General features: G+C 44.3%; 1 protein-coding gene across 3 annotated transcripts in view; it reads left to right on the top strand.

Annotated features, from left to right (window-relative positions):
- Positions 1–8,004, top strand: part of HUNK (hormonally up-regulated Neu-associated kinase) — a 62,318-nt gene extending 54,314 nt beyond the window's left edge. For all 3 annotated transcript variants that reach the window (XM_029603596.1, XM_029603597.1, XM_029603598.1), the window contains one exon: positions 2,520–8,004. In XM_029603596.1, the coding sequence (XP_029459456.1) occupies positions 2,520–3,205 (686 nt within the window). In that variant the 3' untranslated portion in view covers positions 3,206–8,004. The remainder of the gene's footprint in view (positions 1–2,519) is intronic.
- The last annotated feature ends 9,338 nt before the right edge of the window (positions 8,005–17,342 follow it).

Here is a 17,342-nt window from a genome sequence, read left to right as displayed (position 1 = left end):
CTTTACCTCAGGTGTATGGGCCAACCAGAGTTAGCTGGATAGGTTATCCGGTAACTCTGAATATCGGCTAACTCAATTCTTCGAGTTACGATCCTGGAAAGCCCATAATTTATCTGGCTAAATTCTAGCTGGTTAACTTATTATCCAGCTAGAATTTAGTCAGATAAGTGCCCAAATCCTCATATAGGCGGATAACATCTGAGCTATCTGGCTACAAGCTATCGAATATGGACCTCCAAATGTTTGATTCATGTTCACCTTTATGAAAACCAAAAGCCTACACATCGTGTACCAACACATCCAGAACATTTTGGGATCCATAATCAGCAGGCCAGTTAGTGGACAAGTTATCCAGCTCTAGTCCCGCTGAATATACCATCCTAAAGTTATCTGGCTGCATACAGCCAGATAACTAGAAAACCCTAACTGGCTAGGTTTTAAAGTTATGGGGCCTTGTGTGGCCGGACAGTGCCTACTTAACCAGATATCTTGAAAAGATATTTGGCTTAAGTGGTGCTGTCATCTACAAAAGTAAAAGACCAAATAAGCTGAGCCATCCCCTCCCTCCTTCTTCCCCCAAAGCATAATGACAGTACTACATAATATTCTAAAATTTCCCCCTCCCCCTGGACCTTTAAAAAAAAAAAAAAAAAAAAAGGGCACGATTTGCCCCGTATTGGAAGCTGGGCCCCATCCCAATTAAACCTCTCAAAGGAGCTCAGCCTGCCTGCCTCCCAACCCCCCCCCCCCCCCCATCCCTGCCGATACATTTGTCTTCAGTGTCGGGAGCGAGGGACCCTCTGCCCCGCTCCTGGCACCTCCTGGCGCCGCTCGGACAGAGGCAGCACTGGAAGTGTAAGCTTAAGTTCAAGAGTTTGGTGGATGACACGGACGTGCAGAAAACCTTTGGATAACAGAGCCCCGCATTTCCTTCTGTTCCAGTCGTCAGTGTCGCCATTTACTGTTCAGGAAAAAAAAAAAAAAAGATCGTCAAAAAATATAGAAAGGTAGACGATGTTGGTCTAGTAGTGAGAGAAACAGGCTGTGAACCAGGAAAGAGCTGGAGGGGCAAGAATTTTTGTCTCCTCTTGCCTGAGGTACCCACATAGATTGTAAGCTCTTTGGGGAAGGGAGTTATTGTGCCTTAACTCGAAAAGCACTGTAAGCTGCCTTGAGCCTTGCTTGGAACAGGCAGGTGAAAATTCCAAACATGTCGTCTATTTTTTTTTTATTCGACTAAGCTTAATACGTTCCACTCCCTTCATCAAATCCTGAAAAAGAAAATGACAGTAATTAAAAAACAAACAAACAAAAAACATTTTTGCAGGTAAAACAGTGATGTTGGCTTTTTAAAACTTGCCTGCTCTTTATGCAGGTGAACACGCAAGCACAGGCCCTGTACGCATGAAAGTTTATCTGACATGAGCAGAGGCATTCCCAGAGCTGCGACTGGGGAGAGGTTACCACTTTACACGTAGAATTATGAATTTTCAAACTTGTGCACATATGTTTTCATCCAAAAACCTATGTTGTGCACACATTGCCAAGTGGAATTGCGTGCAGGCAGTTTTTGGTGGGATAATTTTCAAAGGGAACATGCGGATGGTAGAATCGCAGGCCATTCTGCACCTTAGAGGGACTGCAGCATTTATTTACTGTATCTTTCCTTCCCGTTTATTTCCAGAAAAAAAAAAGCCACCTATCAAACAAGCAGCAAACTCAGAATAGCAAGCCCTCTGGGCCTTGTGTGCAGTCCCCTGATGTTTCTTGATACCGCAGTATGTGCAGTACAGCATAATAACCGTTCTTACACAGGGGCTGCACTCAGTGTAAATATAGACCTTGATTTCTGTATGCCTGAAAGGAAAATGTCTGTTTTACTGTATACGCCGGCCGGAAGCTCAGGGAATCATTATTTCTGCTGGGCACCCATAAACTTCATTTCAAAGTCCAGCAAGAGCCATGTGTACGAGTCGTTTCTGTGGGCTCATTCTCACAGGGAAAGCACGCACAGGCTTTGCCTCAGAAAAGGAGTGTGAAGTCTGCGGACTTTCTGCCAACGAGGGCAGTTACAGAATTAACCCCCGCAATGTATCAGACTAATTGAACATAAAGGTAGCGCCCTTTTTTTTTTTTTTCTTCTTTGTTGACCTTTATGTCTGCGCATTCAGGTGCGCTGGCGCAGCAGGCACGCAACCTCATCCATGAATACTGAATGATTATAAAAAAAAAAAAAAAGGTCCACGTTTAAAATTCATAGTGGAGTATTTTTCCTGTCATATCTTGCTTGCATGAAGGTTCTAGACACAACGTTCAGTGAATAAACTATTGCCTTAATTTTTGTGTATATAAAAGGTAAACAAAATGCACAAGCAAAACCTTAGGGCCAGGAGTAGACCCAAAATGAGGAAAGGAAACCTTCAGTGCATCAGACTCTAAATTAGCTGAAAGTTCGCATCATGTGTGTTCAGCGTGCTGCCCGCCATTTCATTTATAATCCCCTTTTTTTTTCCTGGCAGATTCTCTGGATGGCTCAAGCCCTGGCCATGAAGTCACTACACCAGCCGGCTGCGTTGCTTCCTCTTCGCTGGAGTACCTGGAGGTGCAGCTTCCTCTTCCCAGGACCCCCACCAGGCTTCTGCCGCAGCAGGAGCCTCCGGAGCCTGCAAGCGCTGGAAGCCGGACCCGGGACAGTCATTTGGTTCTGCACATTGTGCGCTCTTTTGAATCTCTTAATAGGGAAGATCAGATGGAACCGAGCTCCCCCACCCATCAGTACAGAATCCTGAGCTCTGCGGGGAATTTATCGCCCAAGCATTCCAGCCAAAGCACTCTGTCCCCGGCCTTCCTTCATCCCGGCAGCATAACGCCGGTTAGAGTCCCAGGCCATCCCACTCACGTTTCCTTCATCTACGAAGAGCAGAGCAGCCCCTCCAGCTCTGAAGCGACGTCTCCCGCTTCTCCTATTTCCCCCATCTCCCCACCATTCAATAACAATGTGGCCGGCCCACTGGGGAGCCCAAACTGTGTAAAGAGCCGAGGCAGGTTCCCCATGATGGGGATTGGACAGATGATGCGGAAAAAAAACCAGGCGCTTTCACCAAAGTCGGAAAAGCCCCTGGAAACCAGAATGCCTCAGTTGCAGCAAATGAATCCTGGATACTTTCTATTCAACACAGCGGAGTCCATGCAAGGCCTGTGCTAACCCAGGACTGCTTGCAGTGCCTACTTTTCTGGGACTGAGGCAAAGTGGCTCTCGTGTCCCCAGTTACCTTGTACATGTACAGTATGTACGTTGCAATCGAACAGGAAAGCTCCGGCTTTCTTGTGCTGGATGCTGATGGGCCTTCATTAAGATGAGGGATCAAGCAGGATCTGCATCTGCTCTACAGCCTTATACATCTCAGCAGACTGAAGTAACAATGAACTCTATTTGGGGTTTTGGGGTTTTTTTTGGCCTGTCCAGCAAAGAAGGCTTATCGAAAAGACCTTCTCAAGACAGAGTAGATTTTGGATCAGGGTTATCTGTTGCAGAAGATTTTCGATATCAGAAGAAAGCTTGGCGGTGCTGGAGCATTCACCCCGTATTCCTCGGCTTGCTGCTTTAGAGGGCAGGACCTTTGCTTTCTGGAACCATGAATTTACGACCTGTTTGAGCCTTGCATTGTGACTGCTGTTAGTTCCTCGAGCTGTGTTGCGCTGACATCAAGGTTCCTGGCTCACTAAAAGGTACTACGTGGTTAACAACAGAAATTATTGAGCCACTGTTGGGAGAGATTTGGCAGCACAGTGCCAAGTCTAAAGTAGGCTGGGCAAAGGCACGGCGAAGTAAGACAGTGCAGACTGAAAACGTTCAGTGGAAGTTGAAGTCATTCTTCAGAAAGAACTGACATTGAAAGGGGGCTTCACTTTAATATTGGATAAATGATTCTGTTCTGAAACTGCATTGATGTTTAGGGGAGAGATTTCACTGAAAAGTACCTGGCGTTTTTATAAGTAGTTTTGTGTGATGGAATTGTTTGTTCCAGTTTCAGCTCCTTTGTGCAACTCTTTGCTATGAGAAGGTTAACTCCGGAGTTTCAAAGCTGCCCGGTGCGATGTTAACATGTTTTAGGCACAGCTGTGTGGCACTTGTGTCTTTGTTATAGGAAACCCGCAACCTGTGCAATCCTGTTATTAACCTGATTAGATGTGAAATGGCACTGCCAGTGATACCAGAACTTGAGCTTATTGCTCTCCTGCTCGCATCTGTGTCTCCTTGGTATAGAAGAACTGCTCAGCACAAGCAAGTCACTCCAGACAGATTTCTTATAGAATATTAGTCAGCATCTGGAATTTGGTTGTGACAAAGATGTAGTACTGTATTAAAAACCCGCTGTCATCCCTTCTTCAGCCTCTATGACCCTACTGGTTATGCTGTCTTTGGAATAAAAGTGAGAGGGATAGGAATTAGAAATGCATTTGGAACATTATTGCATTCTAAGCTCAATCCTCTTCCTTCATTGGTGTTCATGCATTCACAGGAGCCCCAGATACTGCTGTATTGAAAAGCACAATAGTGAGACTTCTTTCCATACAAGGTTTTGACTTTGTGAGTCTTCCCTATGCAGGCTGCACAAATAAGAGACCCCTAGCCACTCCAGGTTCCCCTTCTCCAGCAACACCATGTTGTGTTTTCTGCATGGGTGGAGGGTGGCTTCAGAGCCTCAAGAACACCTTCTGGGGGTTCTGAAGCCACTCCTGGGCTGGCTTGGGGTTTCCCAGGAAGCATTTGTAGGCTTGGTCAGCCTTTGGACTCTCAGAACATTTCTGGCACAAATGTCATTCACGGGAAAACCCAAGGACTTTCATCTTCACAAATGTTTAGTGGAAGAAGTGACTAGGATTTTCTCTAGCTTCATGGGGAGTGTGCCACAACCATTGTTAATATGTAGGTACAAGAAATCTCATGGTTTGTGCTTTAGGGAAGTGAAGGCACTCACACACCAGGAAAGGGAGTTGCAGCTCTGCTGGTATACAAGGTAGGGTTACCAGATGGCTGCAGATCATCTGTGAAAGACTGAGCCACTCCTGTGTTTACCCCCCCCATTGGATCTATGGCCATGTAGTTCTAATTCCTCTAACAGAAGCAGGACCTCACATCCACAACCGCAATGGTGTAGAAGCAGGACAGACCTGGCATCATGCAAGGTGACCATAAATGTCTATAGGGCATGTTTCACTGAGCATTTTTTCCTAAGGCAGCTAGCTAGTGCTGAAAATCAGTGTTAGCCAGCTAACCTCCGTCCCCTTCCCTTAAGACTGCCCCCATTTTCTGAGCAGCTAAATCTAGCTAAATTTATCCACTTCCTAGGGCGGAAATGTTCACACCCAGGGATCTAGCCACCTAAATCTGGCGTTAGGGAGACAGATCCCTTTGAAAATGTTCCCCATAAGAAAATGATTTTTTTTAACATGTGTGGTGAGGTTTCTTTGTTTTGGATGCTGCGGTGGGCTGTGCCTGGGTCCGGTGTGTGCACTTGATGACTATGGAGATTGAGAGGGGTAAAAGGGTGGACTAATGGAGGTAAGGGATATATAAACTATGGGGAACATGAAGGTAGTGTGTGAGCAAATGTGTCAAGGGAAGGAGAGGGAAGAATGGGGTGGAGGAAATGGAGATCAAGAGGAACAGGAGAGACGTAGAGAAGCGTGAGAAATGAGGAATCAAGTGTGGATGGAAGAACAAGAGAGAGAGTGGTGGGATTGTGATGAGGGTGTGAATAAAGGATTAGGGTTGAAGGGAACATACAGCACGATGGAAGGTCTATGTATGAGTCACCTGATGGTGGAAAGGAATGGTGGAGCACTAGTTTTGAGAAGAGGGTAAGGGACAAAGTGGATCAAGAGACTGGGATTCAAATATGTGTTGAAGGTTAGGAAACAAAACATGGAAGGGAGAGGATAAAGTAGATGAATACTCTGGGGAACTGCCATTACCTTGAAGAGAAAAGAGAGGGTGGTTATAAGGTAGGGGAAGAGAAAAGGGACGTAGAATGACCAGGCATGTGAGAAGTAGGAGGGTCCATGAAAGTTTGCTCCCTTTCCCTCCAATGCAGCTCTACAACTGCAGAAGCCAGTTGAGGAGTAGCATTAATCCTGCCCAGGGCAGAAGTGAATTTCAGTATTTTGGAGGCACCTGCACAATTGATTAGAAGCTCTGAGGGATTTTTCTGCATAGCTTTTTTTTTTACTAGGGTTGAGGGAGGGAGAGCATTCACATAATATTTATGATAGCCCCTTCCACTACATAGCATAGTCACATAGTAAATGACAGAAGAAAAAGACCATTCTGCCCATCCGGTCTGCCCAATTATCCTGTCTAAATTGCTAAGGATGCATCCCAGCTGAGAGTCACAGACACAATCTGCATGATGTCTCCTTATCCAGATAGACTTTTTTTGGATTTCCTCCTTGGAATGCCATCATTTTGGGTAGAACAGCACCCACCTTTCCTATTTCTAAATACAAAGAGGCAGCCCTGGCTATGTCAGCAGTACATTTCCATTGGTTAGCGCCAAATATTCACTGAGCTGGCCTGGAATTTTTTTTGTTTGCAGCAAAATAATATAAAAAAAAAATGCCAGAGGCCCAAACGTGGCACACATTTGCCCATTTACAGAACTCAGGAATTTTGAAAACTCAAAGCCTGTGCGAGGCTGAAGGCCATACTCAGTTTGAGCCATGCACAGGAGTGTCTGCCACTAATCACACAGCAAATCAACAACTCGGGACAAGTTCACAATATTTTCTCTAAAGTTAACATTTATACATACACATAGAGAAATATTCAATCTTCAGTAAACATTTTTTATTGTTGCTTATACAAATAGTTACATCACTTAAAATCTCACTCTCATCCACACTCATACATACCATAAAACCAACATACCCAAAAGACACTGTATAAACGTTTTACAAATAGACAAAATACATCAATGCTTCAAAATATTCGCAATAGAATCACTGTACTTCACGTTATTGGTGACACTTGTAGTCGGTCCGTTGAGAGAAAGCGTCTGTCTGGTTGAAGGATATTATTAGAATAAAACATTGCTGGTGAGAAATTAACGAACGTGGGTGTTTTAAAAAAAAGGAGACAGGCAAGAGATTACATATCAAGGTTATAATTTAGAATTATGAAAAATGTCCCTGAGGAAGCCCAAATGAGTTGGGTGAAACAAGGATCTGTTGTTGGACCAGTTACACAGAAAGGTTCAGGTGTATGGATACGAATCCTGTACATGAAGGAATATTTATAAGAAGCTAGAAAATCATCATTTTGAGAAAATTGCATATTGTATGCAGTTATATAAAAAATTGGAAACTCGGTGAAGTACAGTGATTCTATTGCGAATATTTTGAAGCATTGATGTATTTTGTCTATTTGTAAAACGTTTATACAGTGTCTTTTGGGTATGTTGGTTTTATGGTATGTATGAGTGTGGATGAGAGTGAGATTTTAAGTGATGTAACTATTTGTATAAGCAACAATAAAAAATGTTTACTGAAGATTGAATATTTCTCTATGTGTATGTATAAATACTAATCACACAGCAGCAGGCCTGACTGCAGAGTCTCATGGGGAGGCAGAAACTGGGGTGCTCTTTAGCGGATGCTGAGAATTAGGGGAGTTTGATGTCACATTTCACCTGTAAATGATGGAACCTTTTTTTTTTTGACTCATGAAGTTTTTAAACCAAGAGCCTACACTTTTTTGTGTGTGTGTGTGTGTGTGTGTGTGTTACTGTATTTAAAGTCTGCACACAAAAGGTTGTGCTGTGTTAACGCTGTATATGTGTGTTCTCTATGTACTAAGCTCTGTTTATTGCCGCCCGTACTGTGCATGCCTCAGGAATGGCAGCGCACTCTTGTGTACTGGTCTCTCTGTCTGTTGCAAATAGCAACTTGAACTAAGAACTCAGGTTTCTTTGGCACGTAATTACAAATGGGGAGGGGATATAAATAAATATATGTATCTGAAATCTAGAAGTATGCTATCTTTATTTGATTAGTGCTGAAGGGACTCAAATCAGGAAAGTACAACTTTCAAATGGTTGTGACACAGCTCCTGCCCGAGAAGCTTCTCTCTCCACTCACTAGATCAAATAAACTGACCTTTTTATAGTCTATGGGTGCTGAACCCCTGGCCTCTGAATCAAAAGACCTGCTTTGGTGCAGTTTTTTTTCCTCCTTGTCTGGCTTTGGGAGCAGTATCTCCATGTGGGGGAAGATGAAATAGTGATCTGGCAGCTGTGGTAAGAAAAGGCAGAACCGGCTGTAAGCTAACTGGAGCCCTGGCTGAAAACTGAAATCATCCATTTGGCATCACCTCATGCACAGCACACCCTCCTCACATTTCCTTCACCCTATGCACTGCTTTCTTTCCCCCTGTCCACAGTACCTAGTATCCCTCTCTCTCTTCCCTTTCCTACCCAGCAGCATACCCTCTCTCTGTAACAAGTCAGACAAATAACTAGGCACAATGGACTTCGCAGATGTATAAACCATTGTAAGAATCTTAAATTTAATTCGATATTCAATCGGCAACCACTGAAGTTCCTTTAATATAGGGGATATATGTTCCCGACATTGAGACCCAGTTATTAGGCGAGCTGTGGAATTCTGCAAAACCTGAAGAGCTCACAATTGACAGCTAGGAAGCCCAATAAACAATGAATTACAATAGTCCAGCATACTTAGGACGCATGCATGGACAATAGATCTAAAATCTGTTTAGTTCAAAATGTATTTCAAATGCCTTAAAAGATGCAGTTTATAATAGCCAGTTTTGAAAAGGTTTTGAAAATGCTGTTGAAAAGATAATCTACTATCAAATATAATACCCAAATTACAAACTGAATCTTTAAAAGGACTAGTAACATCTAACAAAGATAAGAAACTAATTTTGTGCAAGGCCAAGAAGTCCATTTGCCTAGAGAAACAAATCAATTCTTTTTTTTTTTAATTTGGATTTTTATTGAGAACCAAAATATAAAACTAGAAAAGTACAAACAAGTAAAAGCACAACTTCTTGAAGCAATATCCAAATACGATGACAAATCAGCATGTTCATAGGTAATCAAAAACTTATTCATAATCGGTAATAGAGTTACATCAAAGGCATAACATAGGCTTCGCTCCCCTATACATGTTTAATAGAGAAATATAAAGTAACAATAAAGTTGATACATAAGACAAATCATAACAGTTCTTATGGTCCTTACTAAAGATTAAACTCACCCCCCTGATACCCTCCACTCCTCCCAACAACAACCCCCCACCCCACAGCTACAAGCAAAAATCAAATTGCAGCAGCCTATCGCAAAGTAGAGAAAAAAGGAGAAAGAACAAAAGTGAATGAATTCCTTATAGACATCCAAAAATCCATATCAAACAGTTCACATCAATAAGAACAACTCAAAGAGAAGATCTAGTAGATGGATAGGAGAGAGAATCTCTCCAGATGACATAGGGTGACCATACCTTAGTAAATAAAACAATATTTTATTGTCTATATGCCTTTATTTTGCACAGGCGATAAAGCTTAGTCACCCTGGACTGTAGCAACCAGACACTTGGCAGAGCAGGATCACGCCACAAGCGGGCGATCTCACAACAAGCCAGGATGAGTATTAGCTTTACCAATTTTTTCTGATATTTGTCACCGGAATCTGTCGAAACATTCAGTAGAGCTTAGGCTGGAGATAGCGTAAATGGGCAGTGAAAAAGTAATTGAATCCACCCAGCTACCTCTTGCTAATAAGCTTGTATACGGGACAAGACCACCAAAGATGAAAGAAAGAGCCTATACCATTGCATCCCTTCCAACACCTGTCAGAGACCAAAGCATAAAGCTTATGCATTTTTTCTGGGGTAAAGTGTCAAGGAAGCAAAACTTTATACCCATTTTCAATAAAGGAAGAAGAAATCAACTCTTTCCAATATTCAAAAAGACCTCTTTCCAAGTATCCTCAGATAAATGCCCTTCCAAATCATTCTCCCAGGCCCTAAATATGAGAAGGTGATGTCTGTAAATCTTTATTCAAGAATATATATAGCTTGGACATGATGTTTGTGGTTCTATCTGCTTGTCGCCACAACGACTCAAAAAAAGATACTCCCGGGAAAGATTGGGTATGAACTGAGACCCAAACATAAAAGACGCAATTGTAAGTAGGAGAAAACTTCCTTAGTAGGTAAATTAACGCTTGTTTACCCATCCTGTGCAACTCAGTCCTTGTTTGTTGATTGAATAAAAATCATCTTTTCTTCATTCCCCCTGCCGTTGAAGCAGTGAGCTGCGCTGGATATGTAAGTGCAGTGCTGCAGAGCATGGCAGCCTCAATAAGCATGCAGCTGAAGGAGAGAAGAGAAACCTGGAGCCACCATTAGTAGGGGTGAATGCAGTTGCAATTGGGCGGGGCAGGGTAGGGTGGGGTGGGGGTGATATTCTCATTGGGGATGTGGGGAAAGAAAAGGACATGCTAGGCAGAGCATGGGGATAGAGACAGGGATGCTGCTGAGTGGGAAAATCTACTTAATTTTGTTTTATTGTCCTGGTTTCTATCCACCAAAATAAACTCCAATATTTACCCATGAAAATAATGAGTCCCATTTTTCCACTGATTTTCTCCTCTTTTTGTTCTTCTTATAATAAACCCCAATAAATTCCCTGGGAACAATAAAAAAAAAAAAATGAAGGTCCCTATGAATATGCAGCGGCTCCTGGAGAGAGAGAGAGATACTGGTCTTGGGCTGGGGAAGACAGTGACTAATACTGGTCTTGAGGGGTGGGGGAGTTCACAGTTATTGGTGAGAGAGACTGCTTTAGGGGAAGTGGTGACAGTGACGAGAGAGAGAGGTTGGCCTGGGGAAGTGGTGACAGTGATGAGAGTGACTGGTCTGGGGGAAGGGTGACAGTGACTGGTGAGAGAGAGACTGGTCTAGGGGGAGGGGGTGACAGTGACTGTGAGAGAGAAACTGGTCTGGGGGGAGGGGTGACAGTGACTCATGAGAGAGACTGGTTAGGATGGAGGGGGTGACAGTGATGAGAAAAAAACTGGTCTGGGGGAGATGACAGTGACTAGTGAGTGAGCAGTGTCGGCCTTTGTGTAGGACATACTGGGTAGTCACCCTGGACACCACCAGCATCACTTATCCTGCTACAACATGAAGAGAAGTCCAACGAGGCTGTGGCAGATCCCATCCCCATGTGACCCAAAGAAATGGGGAGGCCTGAGAGTGAGATCCTAAGTTTGTGTGTGTGTGTGTGTGTGTGTGTGCGAGAGAGCGAGAGCATGTTTGTGTTTGAGAAAGCAAGAGCCTGTGTGTGTGCATGTGTGAGCCTGGGTAAGTGTGTGTGTGAGCGTATATGTGTCACAAAACTACACATACATAATATGTCTGTGAGTATGTGTGTAAGGGAGAGAGAGGGAGTGAGTGTGAGAGTACGGGCATGTGTATAAGAGGGAGTGTGTAAGAGAATGAACATGTGTAAGTGTGGCTGAGAGAATAAAGTTTGGGCACCCCCTCTCCCTAATCCATGACAATCTCAAGATGACTGGAAATCAAAAAATCCCAGGTATGGAAACATTTTGTAACACTTTTTAGTTTTAATTATTGGGTGTTTTGTGATGTTTCTGTTGTTTTGAAATATTTTATTGGTGTTTTGAGAAATTTATAACATTTTGTAATTATTGGATGTTTTAGTCATCAGATATTTTGAATTTTTTTTATTTTATTAATATGGTTTTACTAGTATTATTCGTGATTTATACTTCTTGATTTTATTCGTTGTTTTATGAGGAATGGTAATGTTGCAATGCATTAATAATAATGCTCCCTCCCATTTGCAAGATCACATAAAAAGACACTCATAAAAAGTTCAAAACACGGTCCTGTGTCGGGCTGAAACACTGGGAACTGAAGTGGGCACTGGGCATGATAACATCACCACCAGCAGGCATCTGATTTATATTCAGTGCTGTGATTTCAAGTTAAAGGAGAAGGGATACAGGAAAAACCTACAACTGAATAAGATAAGTTTTCTGAATTTTGGCGATTTCAGGATTACGTTATGAACGTTTTCAGACAGTTTTAGATAAGACTGGATATTTTACTTGCAAGAGAAAATTTAAAAAAATAATTTTTGCAGTTTCACATCTGGATGATAGTGATTGTGACAATGACCGATGATTATATATAAAGCAGACTAAAAAGTGGCTACACAAATCGATGATGCCTATTATGAAGGTCAATTACTATTTATGAGTGTCTCTTTATGTGATCTTGCAAATAGAGGGGAGGAGGATTATTATTAATACATTTGGACATTCTCCACTTGTCCTCAAGAAAATATACGGTTGATAGAGGATTTGTTTAATGTTGCAATGCATACATCATCGGGCTTGTTGAGGTTTCCAGTTCAGTTTTTGTCTGCACATTTTATGCTTTATGGTCTCTTTATTCTATATTTATCTCTAACAGTTAACTGATATCTATGTAATTTATGAGGTGTTAAATATCATCTGAGTGAGATCTTGTATCCATTTTCTAAAACTGTTGATGCAATATTGTCAAACAATTTTCCAAATAGTTTTGCTGGGTGGCTAGAACTGGCCATGGCCTTTTTATTACATATAGGGGCGGATTTTCAGAGCCCTGCTCACCTAAATCCGCCCAAAACCGGGCGGATTTAGGCGAGCAGGGCCCTGCGCACCGGTGAGCCTATTTTACATAGGCCTACCGGCGCGCGCAGAGCCCCGGGACTCGCGTAAGTCCCAGGGTTCTCCGAGGGGGGCGTGTCGGGGGGCGGGCCCGGTCGTCGTGGTGTTTAGGGGGCGTGTCGGCCGCGTTTTGGGGGCAGGTACGGGGGCGTGGCTACGGCCCGGGGCGGTCCAGGGGCGTGGCCGCGCCCTCCATACCCGCCCCCAGGTCGCGTCCCGGCGCGCAAGAGGCCCGCTGGCGCGCGGGGATTTACGCCTCCCTCCGGGAGGCGTAAATCCCCCAACAAAGGTAAGGGGGGGGCTTAGACAGGGCCGGTGGGTGGGTTAGGTAGGGGAAGGGAGGGGAAGGTGAGGGGAGGGCAAAAGGAAGTTCCCTCCGAGGCCGCTCCGATTTTGGAGCGGCCTCGGAGGGAACGGGGGTAGGCTGCGCGGTTTGGCGCGCGCCGGCTATACAGAATTCATAGCCTTGCGCGTGCCGATCCAGGTTTTTAGCAGATACGCGCGGCTCCGCGCGTATCTACTAAAATCCAGCTTACTTTTGCTTGCGCCTGATGCGCCAGCAAAAGTAGGCCAATTCGCGCTATTTGAAAATCTACCCCATAGGGTCCTTGGGGTTTTTTCTTATAATGTCTTATAGCCAAGTTGCTAGATACAGTTAATGACTATCCAAGGTATTGATAGTCTAGGGGTGTGCTCTACTTCTTGGTTATTTAGATAAAAATGTAAAATTTGTGTTGGAGAATTTTTGGCTCAATTCTGCTGTTGATGTGTGATCCAGGAATATATTATTTGATATAAAATGTAAAAATGTCTTTATGCTATAGATGCATCTTTTCTAGAGCATGTGTATTTCTATATTTCTAAGGCTAGCACTGGGGTGGTGGTGGGTGGAGGGGAATGGAGAGAGTGCAGAGGTCACAGGGAGAGAAGTGTGCCCACCACCGCTAATCTATATCAATCTGAGGGAGAAGGGTGTTGGCCATTCTTCCCCCTCCCCCCCATCTGACTTCATTACCCTTTCTCCCATGTGACTTTTTGTGAGTGTATCTCTTTTGGGTGTCGAGCAGGGGGCACCATCTCATTCCCTGCTTCAGGCAGGAGGTTGCCTTGAGCCATCCCGGCTCAGAGCAGCCAGCCAGGTCAGTCACATGACACCAAGAATAGCTCTAGTTTACTGTGCCACTGAAATTGCTTTCAGTGGCACAGGACCTTGTGCCCTTTTTACTAGTGTATTTCCATGGCTAGCGATCACACTTCTGAAGCGCAAAAAGACATCAGCATCTTCTTTTCAACAAGATCCTTAAAAGAGGCAGGATGGCTCCCGTGATTCACCGTGCAGATATACAAGGCTTTCCCAAATATCTCAGGTTGGGAGAGGCTGAAAGCCAATCCCATCTGAAAGGCGTTTCATGGTCTATGTGAAATGAGTCCGTGGTCTCAAGGGGGCATCCGCATTATTGAAAGTTACCCTCACAATTTGGCACCACTGCTGGCAGGCTCAGCAGAGAGGTCAATGCTACTCCAGCCTGGGAACCTAATTACCCTCCAAAGCAGGGTGGAAAGCACCTGAGCAGAGCAGCTGCCTATGCTGTGCTTGTTCTGTGGGTAAATCGACAATGACAGATTTAGGGTTTTGCCACCCTTAGGCACTGTTGGTGCTGTCAAACCCTCTCCCCCCACCACCCCCACCTCTTTTTAAGGTCCGACTTGTCACCAATCCAAAAGATCAATCTATGGGATACACTTCTAATGATGCACCAGCGAGAGTGCGCATACCCAGACCGACCTGTCATACAGCTCTCTTCTGTTGTGGCTAATAGGGCTCAGTGATCTATAGATGCACAGGCTCATGCACAAAGGTGCGTTGAGCTGAATGCACCTTTCTGCCTGCACTTCAATGCAGTTTCTGTGTGCAAAATTTACTGCTGATGCAGCAAGGAGTTTTGCATGCACAAAATGCGCGTTTCTAAACAGGAAATTGCTTAGCGCCCTCGCATGGAAATCCCATGCAAATGAGGGCATTAAGCAGAATCTGGCCAGCGTGCCTATTTTAGCACTGGAAGCTTAATCCCTGGTCAGAGCTGGGGTTCAGTTTCCAGCACCTTGAAAAAAATAGATACAGAAAAAAAACAAAATTACAAATTACTGATTTATTCAGGTAAGTACCGGTGGCAGCCAGCACTTACCCAGATAAGTACTGATTTATCCAGATAAGTGGTGGCAGCAACCACCACTTGGCTGGATAAATATTGATTTATCTGTATATCTGGCAGCGGGAAGCAGCCGCCAGATAGTTGGATAAGTCAGTACTTATCCAGCTATCTGGCATGGTTCACTGTTACTTAGTTGGATAAAGTACTTATCCAGCTGAGTAGCGACAACTCGTGGCAGATAGCCATATAAGTACTGACTCATGCAGCTGTCTGGTGGCTGCGTCCTGCTGCCAGATAGTCGGATAAATCAGAATTTATCCAGCTAAGTAGCAGTGGCCGTAGCCTGTCAGGGATGCCTCCTCCTTTTGAGTTAAAATGTGCATTTCGCTTATGCCGAATGCACATTTTAAAGGTTACTTGTGTTTTTTTAAACTCCGGATGCATTAGCATAGCATTAGCTTACTGCATTGAGAGTTAAAAAAAAAAAATCTGCGTGTTAAAATTGTGCGCTGAAAACCAGCGCACATTTTATTAGTGTCCAGATTACTGCATTGGCCTGACAGTGTGGGTTATGGAAACAAAGCAGGTCCCATGGCACGTGCTACATTTCATCTGAATACCGAACTGCTCTTCTGCTCAGGACCTTCCGCCTAAACACACTACTGCCAAATCACTTTCGCAAATCACGTCCTTTGACACGGAAGGACTTCTGGTCCCTTCTTTTGTATTAAAGACACCCGACATTCGGCGTTACATCTGCAAAACTTACTCCTGCACGGTTTCTATTTAGGACATACAGGCATTCCAAGAAAATTGCCCGTGATGTTTTCATACCTGACTATGTTTGAACTGCTGCGTACGATTAAGTGCCACCCACACTAAAAAAGATCAGTTGCATTTTATTTTGCTGTACAGCTCCCAAAAAAGTGCTGAGATATTTGCAGTTGTGATGCCAAAATAGACTTAGTGAGAACAATTTTCAAAGACATTTACTCAGATAAAATTGGCTAAGAGTATGCGCGGACTCCTACAGCATGCCTGCTTTTAGCTGGATTTAAAATGAGGTGCTGCTGGGGGGTGTTTAGGTTGGAGGAGTGAATTAGAGCATGTGCATGAAATTTTCAAGTGCACACGCACTATTTTATCCCCTGTCATCCACCCGCAAGAATAGCGTGTACAAAATTATGAGACGGGCACTTCTAGCACATGACCTTTGTGGCTGCATTGTCGCCTTTTGACCACTGGCTGCAAGGTAAATGGGCTAGGAGTGCCTGTGGGCATTACATACGACACAGGCTGTTGCAAACTGCCCCTATGCATCTGTCTGTAACTAGACTCGGATTTATGAAATTGCTTTCAGTGGCACAGGACCTTGTGCCCTTTTTACTGGTGTATTTCCATGGCTAGCGATCACACTTCTGGAGCGCAAAAAGACATCAGCATCTTCTTTTCAACAAGATCCTTAAAAGAGGCAGGATGGCTCCCGTGATTCACCGTGCAGATATACAAGGCTTTCCCAAATATCTCAGGTTGGGAGAGGCTGAAAGCCAATCCCATCTGAAAGGCGTTTCATGGTCTATGTGAAATGAGTCCGTGGTCTCAAGGGGGCATCCGCATTATTGAAAGTTACCCTCACAATTTGGCACCACTGCTGGCAGGCTCAGCAGAGAGGACAATGCTACTCCAGCCTGGGAACCTAATTACCCTCCAAAGCAGGGTGGAAAGCACCCGAGCAGAGCAGCTGCCTATGCTGTGCTTGTTCTGTGGGTAAATCGACAATGACAGATTTAGGGTTTTGCCACCATTAGGCACTGTTGGTGCTGTCAAACCCTCTCCCCCCACCACCCCCAACTCTTTTAAGGTCCGACACTAGAGAGAAGGTCTAAGGCGCAGCCCCACAGTTTGCTGCGGCAGCTCCAGGGTAGATTCTGTGGTGAAAATTCGGATGCACATTGGCAAACATTTCCATATTTTCCATAATGTTATAAAAATTAAGTAATTTGCCCACCTTGCTTGTGTCTGGATAATGTATTTATTTTTATTGAGTAAGGTAAAAGCGATCTCAAGTATCAGTACAGGGGAGAAATCTCAGGGATGGGGAAAGGGTGAGGGGACCAGGGACGGGGAGAGAAGAAGGTGAGAGCACTGGGAAGAATGGGTTAAGGAAAGAAGACTGAGAATGAGGAGGGAGAGAGGGCTGGTGATGAGGAGGATGGGAGAAAGGGGAGACCGGGGAGGGGGGGGGGGGAGATCAGGAATCTGGGATGGGAGAAGAAAAGGCAGAGGGAGGGAGATTCTGGGATTGAGAAAGGGGAGGAGGAGGCGGCATTTGGGGTGGGCTCCAGGATTTCAGGAGAAGGGAGAGGTAGGAAGGAAAGGAAGCTCCAGGATCTGGAGGAAAGAATCCAGAGGTCAGGGGAGA

The sequence above is a fragment of the Rhinatrema bivittatum genome, chromosome 5 (genome assembly GCF_901001135.1).
Source record: "Rhinatrema bivittatum chromosome 5, aRhiBiv1.1, whole genome shotgun sequence".
Classification (NCBI taxonomy): domain Eukaryota; kingdom Metazoa; phylum Chordata; class Amphibia; order Gymnophiona; family Rhinatrematidae; genus Rhinatrema; species Rhinatrema bivittatum.
The sequence above is the reverse complement of the archived record's forward strand: the minus strand, read 5'-3'. Positions and strand labels throughout refer to the sequence as shown.